This window comes from Clarias gariepinus, chromosome 6 (genome assembly GCF_024256425.1).
Source record: "Clarias gariepinus isolate MV-2021 ecotype Netherlands chromosome 6, CGAR_prim_01v2, whole genome shotgun sequence".
Lineage (NCBI taxonomy): Eukaryota > Metazoa > Chordata > Actinopteri > Siluriformes > Clariidae > Clarias > Clarias gariepinus.
The window spans coordinates 4,797,935-4,814,218 of record NC_071105.1 but is presented as its reverse complement, the minus strand read 5'-3'; the positions used below and the strand labels follow the sequence as shown (position 1 = coordinate 4,814,218).

Below are 16,284 nucleotides of genomic sequence, written 5' to 3'. Positions count from 1 at the left end.
GCTGTCCAATGCATAGAAGAAAAATCACATCAAAGTCTGCCAAGAACTCCTTCAGCATACAATGGGTGACCTATCCTTCATGTTGCGGATCATAACCGGTGATGAAACTTGGGTGTATGGGTATAAACCTGAGATGAAGCAACAGTCCACAGTGGACGAGCCCATTATCTCCATAGCCCATAGCTCATTGTTTTTTTTTATACCAGACAATCAATAGCAAATTCTACTGTCAAGTGTCTTACAGCGTCTGAGGGAGGACATACTGCGAAAAAACAGCTTGTAAACAGTGCTAATCACAAAACCTTTTGATACCATCTTGTAGATAATGTAAAATTTAATTTTGCTACAATTTTAAATGTCAGAATGTGTTTTATAAATGAAGAGTTAAGATATGGGACACTTCTCTACTCCTTTAGTTCTTACTTAAGGGTGCATATCAATTTTATTGAAGGGTCAAATGAATACATTTACATTAACATTTACATTTACACTTTTAGTCATTTGCCAGACGCTTTTATCCAGTGCGACTTATGAAAATGCTTTGTAGTTTCTGTCATAAGATATATACTTACAGTGGGTTTCTAGTAAATACCATCAGGCAAACACTGTTGGGAAGTGTTTTTGTTTGTTTTTGTAACCCCTTCATGGTCCCATTATCCAGATCACCAGTATCCACTAGCTCTAACAAAGTCTCTGTTCTTGGAAACTAAAACTCACTATGTCCTGCCCAGCAACACATAACCACATCCCTGATCTATGGAAAGTGCTCATAAACACATAAAAAGCTTTTAAAACCAAAAAAGGACACAACATTCTACACTCTTATCATTTTTGCCTTTAATTAGCATGTAAAAAAAAAGAAAAAAAACTAAAATTATAAGTAAATACAATTACACAAAATGGAAAAACAATGTGTGGCTAAGCTTACTCATCCAAAAGTTCTAAAACATTAGGAGGCAAATGCATCATTACAGCATTATTTATGGACAATAATTACATAAAATTATTGAATGTGATTTAATGGTTAAAGTAGGAAATAATAAATGATAATTAATTATTTAATTTAACAAAACCAAATAAAAATAAATGTTTACTGTTGATTACTAAGTGCTACTGAGCTTAAACCTTAAACTAATCAAAAAACCTCCAAAAGGTGATAAACAACAAACTTTTATTAATTAATTAAACTACAAGAACTATCAATTGGATTGAAATGTACATCATACAAGCTTGACAAATTGTTTCACAAATTTACAGTAATTTTAAAATTACAAAGTTTTTAACTTTGTTTTACAGTACAACAATACCTGTGGTTGCTGATGTCACTTTTTTATGTAAATATTTTTTGGCTGCTGTTTCTTCTGCGCATGCCTGGGGAGCTCAATCGAATTTAGGTCAAGTCAGAGGCCTTGGTTTCTTTGCCTGCTAGTTCCTCTCTGGTGTAATGTGTGTTCTGTTGACTTTTTGTTATGGCCAACTAACAAATTGGCTTTTTAATGTAATTTGTGCTGCATTTGGAGCCAATGATCCAGTCACACACACACACAAAAAAAAATCAGTTTGCTGGTGTATAGTTATGCAGTTTACCTGGGGGTGGTGTTGATGTTATTACTGATCAATGTATGCTAATTTTTTATTGGAAAACAAACTAATTAGCAGGATTAATATTAAATCTCAACACATCTTAACAATTAGTCTCATGGGATTGTGTTTGTATCAAGGCAAATCAACCTAATTAGAATATGAGAACATTAATCTCACAGGGAAATTTCTGACTCCAACTGCATCCAGGGTTGGTTCAGGGGTGTTGCCGGCTGTAACTATTTGAATGATTTTGGTAATTTTTTACGTCACTGGTATCATATGGCATCATGGCATCAGGTTTGGCACTTAATCATACTCTTAAATAAGTAATTTTGAAAAGCCACCAAAAAAAAACAGCTTAACATTTTTCTGTTTATAAAAAGCGACCTATTGTATTCAGTGAAGACTCTGCCAAGAAAAAACAGTATCAATGAGTCTGGCCTTTGAAAAGGATGCAGTACAGAAATCATAGTTTTATGGTGCTGTTTTATCGATAATGTGCAAAAAAATCTTCAATGAATATTACTTTCCTACTTGCTCAATTACAGGCTGGGTAGGTGTATGTGTGTATGTACGTTGCACCTGGACATAGGTAGCTGGGTGGTCTTGTGCAAACTATGAACCATAATCCTGCTGGAACCCCTGGGTTGGTTTATCAGTTTTTTTTTATCAGTTATCAAGTCTTTGGTAGGTTGAATCTGATTGGTTGGTGTTGGTGTCCAGACTCTGATAGACAGACTCGGATAGGTTGTTCATTTGTCTTGACTGGAAATTAAATGCATTTGGGTAATTTTCATATTCTCCATTGGTCTGAAATAGTAACACATAGGGTTTTAGGAATTTCAAAATCTTTTTTGTGTGGATGAGTAGTTTTGCTGTCACCTTGTACTCACCTCTCCAGAAGTTTGTGTTGTTATTTCTGGGCCTGCAAAGAGATGAAAGTTACAAAACCTTTATATATACAGACACAAAAATCATGTAGTTGTGATTATGCTGTGTATATTCTTTTTCTACCATTGGCAGGTTGTGGTGGACAAAGCACTCTCGGACCTGTGACTGGGGTTCAGCTTTGTGGCCGACAAAGGAAAAAACTAGCAGTGACATGATGAGCATTTTCAGGACTTATTTCAGTTAAGAAATATAACTATACTAGATATGCCTGTGACTTCGTACGCATGCAATTTAATTGCACACTCCCTAAAAAATATACAATGCATCTGTTGGATTTTGTAATGAACAAATTTTTTTAGGTGTTACTGTGATGTGCGTGGAATGAAGGTGTGAGATTGCATTTATTAAGTAGATTTTAATTGCACACTCATAAACGCATATTAAAAAATGTACAGCACCATCTGTTGAACTAAAGATTTTTTCAATGTTGATTTTTTTATGATATAAGGGCATTACACCTGTAAAAAATCTATGTTTTTACATGATGCGTGCACAAACAACCAGACAAACAGACAGATAAAAATCCCACAAAACCATATTGATGTGTTCTATTACTTATCTTATGTTCCCCCCGAAAATAACTTTAATGTACAGACATGCTAACTTTTATTATATGTATAGATTTGTCATGTCATGCTGATTCTATATTTTTACAATGTAATTTATTAAGGTAATTCTAACTTTAAAAAAATTAAAAATAATTACCTAATAACAGAAGTGTTTTGGTATCCCTTCTGTTTTAAAACAAAAGTTGCCCCAATATTTTGACGATCAAAAAACTTTGCTAGGTTGAATGACAAAAAGTTTTGATGTGACATGTGTGTGCGTGTGTGTGTGTACCTTGCTTCTTGCATCTCTTACATACAGTTGCAATCAAAATAAGGCTTATAATTAGTAGGACCAGCAGAGTCACAGACACAGCAATCACAGTGGAAAGTGGAAATCCTAGAAAAGGATATATATAGGAAATATGATTATAATGTATGATCTATAGTCATAGATGCATTTAAACACAGTACACAGTAATTAGATTGTGCACTTAAAGTAAGTGCCTTACTAACTACTACCTACTACATGCCTTACTTATATAAACTCACCAGTAACTGTCAGGTTGATCCGTGTGAAATAAACCTTGTATCCATCATCAGATGTCCAGTTTGCTTCAGCTCCACACCAGTATTCACCGGAGTCTCGCTCAGCTATATTTTTAATACTCACACTCATGATTTGTCCTGCTCTCTCATCATGCAGGGAGAATTTCCCCTTATTAACAATCTTTCGATTTTCTTTAACAGTTATATTATAAGAACAAGCAGCAGTTGCAGTTTTTTTGCAGAGAAACTTATTGTCACTCCTGTGGGATTCTGGGTATTTACAGCGGACATTTAGATCTCCTCCTACAGGGACAGTCTCACTGATTGACTTCTCAATGGACAGGGCTGTACATTAATCACAATACATCAGATAAGATTATATACAATACAGTCTGCACATTACACTTAAACAAATCAGCATGGCCACTTTTAAGTTTTATTTATTTATTAATTATTCATATATTATTGTACTAATTGCTACTCACCCTCTGTAACATTGAACTTCACTATAGTGTAGCTCTCTATTTCACCAGACACAGCTACAGCACACGCGTATGTTCCAGTGTCCTCTGTAATCAGCTCTCTGATAAACACACTGAAGAATCCTGCACTTTTGTTGTCATGAATCGAGAATCTGCCATCATGTGTCCATAAATTTTTTGTTTCTGTTCTTATTTGATCTGAACACTGATGAGCTGTCCCGATCTTACAAAAAAATTTGATTTTGTCTTTGTATTCATCCTCATAAGTGCACTTAATGTTGCTTCTTGTTCCTGCATACGCAGTCACTTCTCTAGAGCCTGATGCCCCTTAAAAGCAAGTTGAAATATATGAAAATATACAGCACATAAGGAATTATTAAGCGATTGTCTTTTATATTATTATTATTATTTATTTATTAATTTATTTTCTGTGTGCATTTAATCTTAGCATGGGGGTGTGCTGTTATAGAAAAATTATTAATTGTCCAATAACATAAACTTAAATCAGCATGTTTTAATCAACATGTTCTACATCAATTCGATACAATTTTAGTTCAATAAAGAAAAATGCATAATTTTTTTGACCAACCCATTTGTAGTTAAAAAAAATATTGACAAACATCTAGTTAACAATTTAGTTCCTGTTAGGACTTTTCTTTGAACAGTAAGCTGAATGACCAAGTCTTAGGAAAAAAAAAATATTAATAGACTAAATGAGCTCAAAACTTTTAAATAACTAAAAAAAAAAACCCCATAAAACGATAGCATACTATAAATTGTGAATTTATTCTAAACTTACAGTTAACATTATTGTTAGAACTGTTTTCATAGAAAATTAAATTCTGACCAATCAGAACTGAGAATTAAACAGCACTTTGGCGTTACTTCCCATAATGACTATATAACGATTTAATCACTTCATATCATTGGTACTTTTGGTGTAGCTGATGCTAGTAAAGCTAAATTTTTAAGAGGATAATCAGAATGCAGTGGTGAGAGACTCACCTTCCTTTACCCTCAGTTCCACCGGTGTGTAAATATCTTTTCCAATTTGACCAGCTCCACAGTGGTACGTCCCATTGTCCTGTACAGTGAGCTCTTTGATCATCACTCTAAACTCTGCTGATTTGGTGTCATCATACAGTGAGAATCTTCCTGAATGTATCCACTCGTTTTTAGCTTCTGTCTTTATTCCGTCAGAACAGCCTGGTGGTAAAGGCTTACAGAAATATTTATTTTTTTGTGTGTATTTTATATCATACTCGCACTTGATAAGGACTCCTCCTCCTGAATATCCTGTTACTTCCTTGGAATCTCCTCCATCTAACAAAACACCAAACATCCATCTAAGCAAAACCTTCCTTCATGTAACACTGCTGCTGAGAGTGAGGATTATTCTGAAGTGCATTTCTTTACCTGAGATCAGACAGAGGGTGAAGATGAGGAGGATCTTCATCCTGAGTTCACACTCACACATCTCCACACCAACTCCACTTCAGAAAGATATTGAAGCTCCTGTTCTTCTTCTGTTCAACAGCTTGTCTACAAATCTGTCACAATCTTTGTGCCATCCAGTTTTTACCAGAAACTGAAGCAATGTCCACTTCCCCTTCTGCCTCTGTGAACCTGTTCACATCAAATGTTTTCAGTATGTGAAAAGTGTGTGAGCAAAGTGTGACAGAAACACTTTAAGAAATACATTAATAAATTGACTTCAGGGTGTTACACTTGATTTTGTAAATTTTTAAATGTGTGTTTGCTTGTATAGATTTCATCATTTCGAATGAACACTAAGGAAATATCACATTTGCAAAAATATATTTTTTAATTATGAACCACAGGAATGCAGGAACAAATCCAAACAATCACCATTATAGTCTAATATTTTTTTATTAAATGTAGGTGTAATTGGAAATTATTAATAAATGTAACATATATACATGTTTGGATAGATGCTTAGAAATGGAATAGGCTACTTACAAATGCTGTCATGGAAAAATAATAATCGCCAGCATAGGAAAAGTAACTTCTACAGTGTCTCTGTTTTATGCAGTTTATACTATGGTTTATGTTTCGTTTTTTTTTTGGTTACAGAGTGTATTGCTAGTCAAGTATACTTAGTGATATGAAACAAACAACCCAGCCAGGACAGTTTCTTCCCATACATTATTAAACACAGGGCATTGCAGTACAAACTCTTTTTTTTCTGTGAACGCACCATTCTGTACCATCCATCAGACCAACACAACAACAAAAATACCCAAGCTTTAAATTACTGTAGATTCACAGCTCACGTTCATAGCGGGTGATATGAATGAGCATCATTACGACATAATCCACGTCTTATATACATTTTATTTTAAATAAGTTTTAGATAAACTTTAAGGTTAACTTTAGGTTAATGTTAATGTAAACCTTAAAGGTTAACTTTTAGGTTAATGTAAATGTGTAAACAGGCCCGTAGCCAGCCTAGTGCAAGGGGTTTTTTTTTTTTTTAAAAAGTGGACCTTTTTTCTCAGTATTTTGTATTTGAATATTTACTCATTTTTTATTTCATTTTGAGGTTTAAATACTGCATTTTAGTGACATGTGCTAGATTAGCTTGTCTGCTGGTATCATAATGTGCATGCTTTTGAAAAATATTACCAATAATTATCTCATAATAATAATATACAAATATTACGGGGAAAAGCCGATCAGTTAATGTACTTACAAGACTGTGGGATGGAAATTTTTTATTTTTTTTGTGGGCTTATTTTATTTTATGCTTTATTTAACAATTATTCATGATAAACTTCATTCGAATGCTGTCTACACCGGGTATAGACACCAGACAGTATTGCCTATGGTTAATAGAATAATTTAACTATTAACATTATTATATTAATTTTACTAATTTAATATAATAATGTATTAATTCAAAATAAAATGTTAATGAATCCTAATACTATGCATGGTCAAGCAGGTTTGTTTACGCATTGAACTCGTCGTTCTTTCTTTTCTTTTTTTGATGGATTAACATTTTTAACATAATAAATTCACAGATCCATCAGATAGGCTACTGTCTGTTAATGTTTATTTAAGATGTTACATACTTGTCATAGCCATTTAGACTGCTCAAGAAAAGGCACAAGAGAACTATTCTGTGTGTGATGTGGGGTTGATGATTAGCTACCACTTAACTAGCGTTAGCAATTTGATCCTGAGGTAGTAACAGACTTACTCTGTTTGGCAGTCTTTTTGAACATATTGTGGCGTGGGCGGGGTTTCGATTAGGAACCATCATGCTTTGCGGGGGGGGGGGGGTGTTGTTATGCGTTCACCCTGTTGGGGATAGGTGTTTGGGTTAGTGGCTTCGGCCAGGTTGTTTGTGTGTGTGTTAGAAATGTGTCTTGTAGATTGTTGACTTGAAAAACAAACAAAAAAAAAAAGTGCTGTTTATGTACCCAGCCAAATAAAATACTCCCAGCCATTTGCATTGGGCAGTGAGGATGCTCACTCGTTTCACGAAGTTCATTCTTAGCGGTGAAACGCTACAATATGTTCGGCCAGGTTGTTTGTGTGTGTGTTAGAAATGTGTCTTGTAGATTGTTGACTTGAAAAACAAACAAAAAAAAAAGTGCTGTTTATGTACCCAGCCAAATAAAATACTCCCAGCCATTTGCATTGGGCAGTGAGGATGCTCACTCGTTTCACGAAGTTCATTCTTAGCGGTGAAACGCTACAATATGTTCAATAGTCTGTGATAATGACGCTGCTTCCTTCTTTCTCTTCCGTCTCTCCTGCTCTTTTTGACCCATATTATACACCGCTGGATGCCGCCGCACAGATTTAAGAAACGTCAGTTGCTGCGCAGACTTGTAACATGTCGCGGGTTTTTTTTTTATTGTTTTGTAATAAAATGTTATTTTAAATAATGGCCAACAATTTTAATCCGTCTCAAAAAAACAAAAACAAAATAATAACAAAACATTCTGGACCTTTGGCAGTGGGTGGTGGGTCGTTCGAACCACCTGAACCCCCTCTGGCTACGGGCCTGGTAAATGTTGTATAATTAATAGTAATAAATATTTCATCTGGGTCAATAATAAATGTGTTGTGGATGATGTTTTTTATTTATTACATTTTTATTTAAGGTACATTTATCTACAGTTGTATATTCATGAAAATATTTTATGAAATCGTTTAAATGTATGGTTATACAGGTCGGGAAATACCTTTCCGTCACAGCCAGCATGAAGCTTGTTTTTTTGAACTGCATTGGCTTTTTTGTGGGATCGGACCCGACTGGCTAGCCTTTGCTCTCTAGTCATAAATGAGCCTTGGGTGCCTATTATAATTATCTTTAATAATATCACAGCCCTGTGCAAGACGAGTAAGTCACTGAACAGGACCAAACACACAGGAGCTTTATCATTCTTTATCATGGACCGCGCGTTTTTCCTCCAGGACGGCCGGGTCACTCCCATTGAGCGTGAATATCATCCATCCAGTGCGTGGTCGAGCCTTCCAGCGCATCACAGTCACAGGCGTGATGTCACAGGCCGGACTCAATGTTAAGTCTGTGGGACCTTTTGGGGCCGTTTTTTGCCCTGAGACAGAAGAAGGCGTGTCTGCATGGCGCGTGCGTCCAGCGCAGCAGATCAAGGAGTCCTGTTACGTGCGCGCGCATTTACGCGTCTTTCAGATTGAAATGGTGACGTCACAGATGTTCTTCGACTCTTTCACAGAGCGTCATTTCTCATTCTTCACATCAGGGACTGACTAAAAGACCGAGTGAATACACGAGGACCGAGAACCTGAAGCTTAATCTCACCGACAGGTGCGTGTGTGTGTGTGTGTGTGTGCCTTCCCTAGACTGGCTTTAATAACCAGAGGAGAATATCAAGGCTATTAATAATCAGATAGATGTAGATGACTATAGGTGGAGAGTTGTAAAAGTTGAACATAGAACCTGCAGCCAAATCTGAGGTGTGACATGAGGGTACTACTGCTGAAAACAGACACTTGATGAACACTCGCACACTTACACTGATATTATTACCAGATCTGATGGCATATGGAGTTGAAAGGTACAATAACAGCTCGACATAAACCTGAGATATCAGGCATCACGTTTACTGCATTGTGCATGTAACAGGGACACAAAATAGCTATTACCTAAGCAGTTTTTATTTAAAATGAAAACAAAAATATTTGATAAAATAATGAATAATAATGAATATTATAATATATAATATAAAAATAACTAATATTTAGGATCAATCTCAACATCTGTTAACTTGAATATTTCAAGATAACATATAATGCTTTTTTATATAAAAAAGGAAGTATTTCAACACTTGAAATGGGATTTCTCGGAAGCAGAGTGCATCACTAGTAGTTTAAGGTAAAAACATATCAGTTATTGAAGTTTAAACTATAAGAGAGTTGGCAGTATGTGGCAGTATAGCTTTGTGTTGTCATCTTACACCTCCAGGTTTGTGGGTTCAGAGCTTAACTCTTTTGTGTGTGTGTGTTTGTGTCTTGTAGGCTGAGAGGCATTTCTAAATTGATTTGTAATAAATATTACTTAAAACCTAACTTTTTATCAAGTGATCCTTATTACCTGAGTTAAAATAAGCACTGAAGCTGTCTACTAAAATATATTTAAAAAAATAAAATGAAGTTAGCGTATTTTTAATCTGTTAATAATTTATATAACTTTCATTAAAAAATGTAATAACATGAATTGCAATTTTTCATAGATTTCACTGATGACCACGATGATGTTAACGATAATGAAAACCTGTAGTCTGAATGTTTTTCCCTGTGGTGGAGAAGGTCCTGATGTTCCATTGTGCAATACAGGTACACACACACACACACCAAACACACACTGACACTGCAGGAAAAAAAAGAAAGCATGTATTACATGCATATTACAGTTAGTGAAACCTTGGACTGCAAGTAACTTGGTGTGCGTTTTTTTTTTGCAAGATGAGCTACTTGTTTATTTGATAAACGAGTAAGGGCTTGTAATACTGTACCAGTAGTACACATGTGCTTTGTCTGCCAAGCGTCACATGATCACAACTGAGCCAATAGTTCTTCTCTCTCTCTTGTGCTGCAGGACTGTGGGTATTCGTCTCCCATGCTCGGTCTCAGTGTACAGTTTACTATAATGCTGTGACAGCATGTGTGTGCGCATAAAGCATTTTTTAAATTTTCTGTCCAAGTGTAGTGCCTATTCTTTAGTAACTGTACTGCAACAATGGCTCTTGTGATGAAAAAAAAAAAGGTTAAAAAGGCTATGCCAGTGCAGGAGATGATTCTGTGTAACAACAATGCAATGTCACATTGCATGAAATCCTCCAAAGGAGGCAAAAGCAAGTGAAATTAGAGAGGTTTATTGTTAAAGATTCCAGTTTGATTTCAAGTTTTATGCGAATATTTTTGGGCTGTGGAACGAATCTTCAGAGTTTTTATTATTTCTTATGGGGGAAATTTGCTTTAATAAATGAGTTATTTGATATACAAGCTTGCTTCCAGAACGAATTCTGCTTGCAATATAAGGTTGAACTGTATATGAATAAACTGTCTTTTATGGATCCCCCCCCCCCCCATATATCTATACAGTATATGGAAACATATGGCCCACCTTATATATATATATATATATATATATATATATATACTATCGTTTAAAATTTTGGGGTCACTTGCAAATCTTTTGTTTAGTGATTTATTTTCTACATTCTACAACAATACTGGGGATTTCAAAACTATAAAATAACACGGATGGAATTAGGTAATTACGTAACAACAACAAAAACAACAGTTAGTTGTTATTTTTAAACACAGAGGTCAGCCTTTCTGTAAAAGTTCTTGCAAGAACAGTATTGTCAAGTGCATTTGAAAGCACCATGATAAAACTGGCTCTCATGCAGGCCATTCCAGGAGGGCGAGACCAAAACCAACCTCTGCCGCAGACGAGAAGTTCATTTAGAGACAGCACCTCAGATTAGAGGCGTTATGAAGTCTTTACAGAGCATAAGTAGCAGACACATCTCACTATTAACTGTTCAAAGGTGATTAATGCATTTTTGGATGCCTTCAGCATTCCTTTACAATGTAGAAAGAAATAAAAATCAGGAACGATCATGCAGAAAGTGACCCCAAACTTTTGAATGGTAGTGTATATGAACAATGTATATATATGAACAAAAAAGTGATTGTTCGAGACATGGCGTTGTCCTAACTTGTTTGTAAACTTCTTTTTATGTAGGTAAGCCAGACATCAAGAACTACAAGGATGCATGCCCATTTGATGCACAGGATCTGACGTGGTAGGCATTCTCTAAATTCTCCTCTCTTGTAGGCCACAAAAACTCAACATTAATTATGCAGCTTAGTATTTTAACAGTGACATTTTCAACTATGTTATCAGGTGCTTAAGGTGTCTGTGTCATTTCAATACCTGTTGTAGCAACAGGATGCACAAGCAGGACATGATTCCGTTTATCCAGAGGAAAGCTCAGGAGTGTCTCCTTCATATGGAAGAGCCAGGGCAATGGGAATCCTATTTCTTCTGGAACATTATGGAATTGTTCTGTAACTTCAAAGGAGTAAGTGTTGCAGCACAAGTAAGACTTGTGCTGCATGCTGCAAGTGATAGGTAACCAATTGGAAGTATGTTAAATTTCCCAGAGAGTAACACTAAGTGCACAAACAAACAAACAAATACAAGCATGTGTTTACAGAAAGTGATGATGTCAGAAGTTGCTGTAGTCTTCTTCATAGGCTTCAGTTGTCTTAGAAGAAAGCCAGCCAAGGTAACTATATTAGCACGTCAGCACGTCCATATGGTGAGTTTTTGTTGTGATTATGTATTTGTTGATTTGTTTTGTCTTGTTCCGTAACATTCTGTAATATTTCCGCTTTAGCTCAAACGTTTTAGAAAACTGAAAGACTGGTACCTGTCTCTGGCAAATCTTTTATGTGCCTCTATGCCAGAAGATGAGCATATCAAAGCTGTGCTTGACATGGGAGATGATCTTGGTATAGATAAGTTCCAGTAACAGTATGTTAATCAGTTGCAACATTCATCGTGCATTGATCCTTACATAAATTTGGTGTTTCATCTCCAGCCACCAAAGGGCTGACCTATGCAGCACATCTGTGCTACATCACAGCATATAAGGAATTCGGCTTCGATCTGATTGGCTGCCAGAGGTATTTTGTGTGCTCTTTGTTTCTATGCATGTGTGTGTGAAAATATTTCTGCTCACTTGCCAATTCTTGCACATTATTTTCTTGGCAACAGCTTGCCAGTCGATAAATCAACCATGACGGAAGCTATTCAGCGTACAGTGGTTTATGAATATGTTTTGAGTTTGACCTTAGAGCTTACCAATCCAAACATCCAGGTAAAGATTTCTCAATTTTTTTCTCTTTTTTTATGTCATATTTAACAGTAAATGATCAAAACGAATGGCTTTGTTTGTCTTAGGAGCTCAGGTTCCTTTATGCCAGCAAGCTGGACAAGTTCGGATTTTCTACTCAAGCCCTACATTGCTGTAAAACCATCGCTGTAGAAGTCGCCACTTTCCCAAAAAGAGCCACAAGCGCCTTTCTGGAGCAGCTTACACGGGTGAATATGATGATTCACATGTGTAAAATGATCCCTAGGTTTAAATGCAGAGAATTGCTTTTATAACCATTTTCTTTTTTCTAGCTGTCAGAAAAATTGCATGGAGAGAAGGAAGAAAAACCTGAATGGCTAATGACTCTTCGTTTGCTGCTCAAAACAGAAGAAGATCTTTCAAATGTTTGTATTGAGCAAGAGGAATGCACTGAGACACCTCCTTTTCTGGACATGCCTGTTGCTTCAGGTCGTAAGTCAGAATACACTTTTTCACAAAACTGTATATGTGTGTGTTTGTGTATGAATTCTTGCTATTAATAATCATTCATTACAGACTACCAGAGCAGGGTTCGGGCGCACTGGGCTTTTACATTTATAACCAAGGAGGTTACTGCACGGTACACTATAGGAGCTCTACTGGGCCAAGGACGTTGCAGTGCTGTGTATGCAGGAGTTTGCAAAACAGATAACAGAGAAGTAATATTTCTGCACATTCCGAGTTATTTATCATTAATTCTAATTGAAGTAAATACAGGAATTGTTTAGATTTACAAATTACAGACGTCTCTCATATGTAACCTATACGTACATACGGCTAAAAAAAAAGCTTAATTTTTTTTAATGATTTTTAAAAGATTTATGCAACAGTGAGGCTAATTAATCATGCACAAGTTGAGCTGTAGTCTGAGATAGTAAATATCTGCAGTAATTAGTGTATGATTATTCGATTAATTAATGTCTTTTTGCATGCTACCTTTTTAACCCATGGCTTCCCTGTAAAAGGAAAATTAAGTTTTAAGGCTGCAATTTTCTGACACCTAGTGGCTGTTATACCTAAATATTGTAACTGAATTATTATAAAGTCAATTTAAAATTGTGGTAGAATAATAGCTTTTAGAATTTAATAAAACATATTGTACATGTCAACAGGTTGCTGTTAAATTTTGCATCAACAATGCGTTTAGTGGAATGATGACCATGGTGAGTACATTTATTTTATAATAAGATAAGATTATTCAGGTGTTATAGACCAAAATGTTGTGCCCAATTATGCAGTTTTGGTAAACCAAAGCTTTCTTCTTCTAATGTGTTTCAGATTTAGTTTTTGAAATCGATCAATGAAGGACTGATGAGGCCATGATTACGTCATGGCTATCCATGGATTAAATGAATTTACTTCAAACCACTGCTGACCATGTTTTTTTTTCTTCTAATCTTAGCCTGAAGATTCAAGAGTTGTCCCTATAGAAGTGGGATTAATGGAGTTGGTGTCCAAGCCGGTTCGCTGTCCGTATGTGCTGGAGCTGCTAGAATGGTTTGAGATACCCAAATACAACGTCCTGATCCTGGAGCGACCCAGTCCCTGCATGAACCTTGTACAATTCTGTGAACTTCACAAGGGTAAACTGCCTGAACCCGTTGCTCGAGACATCATACTGCAGGTGATTGTGGCTGCTCGTCATTGCTGTGACTGTGGTGTTTTTCATAATGACATCAAGCCTGGGAATATCCTCATCAACACGGAGACGCTGCAGATTAAGCTGATAGACTTTGGATCCGGTGATTTGCTTAAGGACACCCCATACAAGTATCGTTCACGTAAGCAGATATGGGATACGGGTTAGATGAAATAAGTTTTTGTGATGGTGCTGATAGTTGTTGCTTGTTCTTGCACACTCAGGCACTCCAGACTACAACCCTCCTGAGTGGTACCTTTGTAGAGAGTATATGGCCCGTTCCAAAATCGTCTGGTCTCTGGGTGTAATGCTGTATGAAATAGTCTGTGGAGAAGTGCCCTTTAAGTCATCAGAGGAAATCATTGTAGGTCACTTGCACTTCCCTGCGGGTGTGTCTGAAGGTGAGAAAATGTAAAATATCACATTTAGACCGGTATAATAAAGCTGACACCTTTTATAGCATAAGGGATTTAACCTTTAACCAGTAACTTTTAATAACATTTGTGGAAAAAATACTGAAACTAAGGAAAAGAGAAAGTTTAAGCAAACAGAAATTTTAGATGATAATTTTCTTTTATCTTCTTTCATTTTCTCGCTTATCACTGGTACACAGATTGCTGCAAGCTCATATCATGGTGCCTGGAGCAAAACCCTAAATCCAGACCAAATTTCAGGCAAATTCTTGGGCACAGGTGGTTTATGGCAGAAAAGAGCTATATCCAGGTAAGATGGCAAGAAGACAATAGACCTAATTAAAAAGATTTATGACATACCATTGTAACATGGGGTGTACCCAATCACTATTGTAATATATATATTTTAATTCTTCTGTAATTATACCATTACCTATAATACCTATACACTATGGAAACACTACTATTTTGATACTTTGATTACTTGATTATTATTTTATACCCTAGTGTATTTTAATGCCTAACTGATTTTATGTCTGTTTAATTTGCAGAACGTTCCTGCCATTGGTGGTCTAGTAACACATCTATTACAATTTGCTAACCGTTACATAAAATAGTAGACATCTTTAATAAGTACAAACAAAATAGTAATTGTGGAGCAAGCCAGACACACCGTGGTGGGACACAGGTCGATGAAAAAAGGCTCTTTTATTTAATGAAAAGAGGAAGGTGAGAGAGTGAAGAGCGTGAAAGTCTCGGTGGGGGTAAAGTAGCGCTGTGCCATTTCTGAAAACGCATGCATTTCTGAAAACGTCGGTGTGGCTATTGGCGTGGTGAGGGAACATGACAGCCACAGTCTGCTGAGGTTAAAGGGGTGGAAGCTGTCCTGAACCTGTCCCCTGCAGTGCTTTAACTAAGGCTCTTTACATGGTACCTGCGGGGACAGGGAGACAATGCTGTTAGAGAGAGAGTTTTGCTCTCCAACAGCCTTGGCATCTTCACTGTCCTCCTGGGCTAAGCAGGCCGGGTGGTGTTCATCAGGGTTCCCAGCAAGGACGATAGGGTGGCATCTTTTATTTTTTTTCCTCCAGCTGCCCAAGCCAGTCTGGCTGTCTCTGGCTGTGATCCTAAATTTACCTCACTGGTCTTCCACCATGAGGCAGACAGCTGTTCTGGGTTCTGTTTTGAGTCTGGTTCCTCTTAAGGTTTCTTCCTCAGGTCATCTCAGGGAGTTCTTTGTCACCACTGGGTCGACTGGCTTACTCAAGTGGGATCTAAATTGACATTTATTGACTGGATTTTTGTACCGCTGCTTAATCAAAGGACAGAAGAACATGGAAAAGATTTAAAATATTGTTACACTGACAAATGTGTGATTCTTTTGTCATTTCTAAACTTTGTTAATTATCAGATTGTTAATTTGTTTATAGCTGTTAGTCATTGTATTATAATAACACGAGTTATTTTCAATAAAATAAAACAAATAGGTAAATTAATATATATATTTTTAAGAAAAATAAATAATCTCTGAAGTCCATTGTCATGGTTTCCTTCCTTGGCGCTGTGTGTTATAGTTTTTGAATTTCTTTTTACTGTTATTTTACTGCTATTCTGTTCCTATAATTATGTATCTTTAGTTAAGAGTTCAGGGCGGCACCCCATGCTATGCTCTTCTCA

At 36.2% G+C, this 16,284-nt stretch overlaps 2 protein-coding genes across 2 annotated transcripts; one reads left to right on the top strand and one right to left on the bottom strand.

The window, feature by feature from the left end:
• Positions 1–868: 868 nt before the first annotated feature.
• LOC128527057 (polymeric immunoglobulin receptor-like) lies at positions 869–5,418 on the bottom strand. Its single transcript, XM_053499340.1, has 6 exons — positions 5,117–5,418; positions 4,115–4,438; positions 3,633–3,974; positions 3,376–3,480; positions 2,478–2,509; positions 869–2,394 (listed from the first exon to the last, which is right to left on the bottom strand). Exons 1-6 carry the CDS (start codon positions 5,217–5,219, stop codon positions 2,254–2,256), a joined length of 1,047 nt encoding a protein of 348 aa, XP_053355315.1. The 5' UTR covers positions 5,220–5,418; the 3' UTR covers positions 869–2,253.
• Positions 5,419–8,857: 3,439 nt separating this feature from the next.
• LOC128526382 (uncharacterized) lies at positions 8,858–14,659 on the top strand. Its single transcript, XM_053498185.1, has 14 exons — positions 8,858–8,933; positions 9,859–9,961; positions 11,379–11,439; positions 11,580–11,718; positions 11,854–11,925; positions 12,037–12,151; positions 12,241–12,325; positions 12,417–12,519; positions 12,603–12,743; positions 12,828–12,987; positions 13,072–13,214; positions 13,668–13,718; positions 13,958–14,336; positions 14,419–14,659. Exons 2-14 carry the CDS (start codon positions 9,868–9,870, stop codon positions 14,607–14,609), a joined length of 1,734 nt encoding a protein of 577 aa, XP_053354160.1. The 5' UTR covers positions 8,858–8,933; positions 9,859–9,867; the 3' UTR covers positions 14,610–14,659.
• The last annotated feature ends 1,625 nt before the right edge of the window (positions 14,660–16,284 follow it).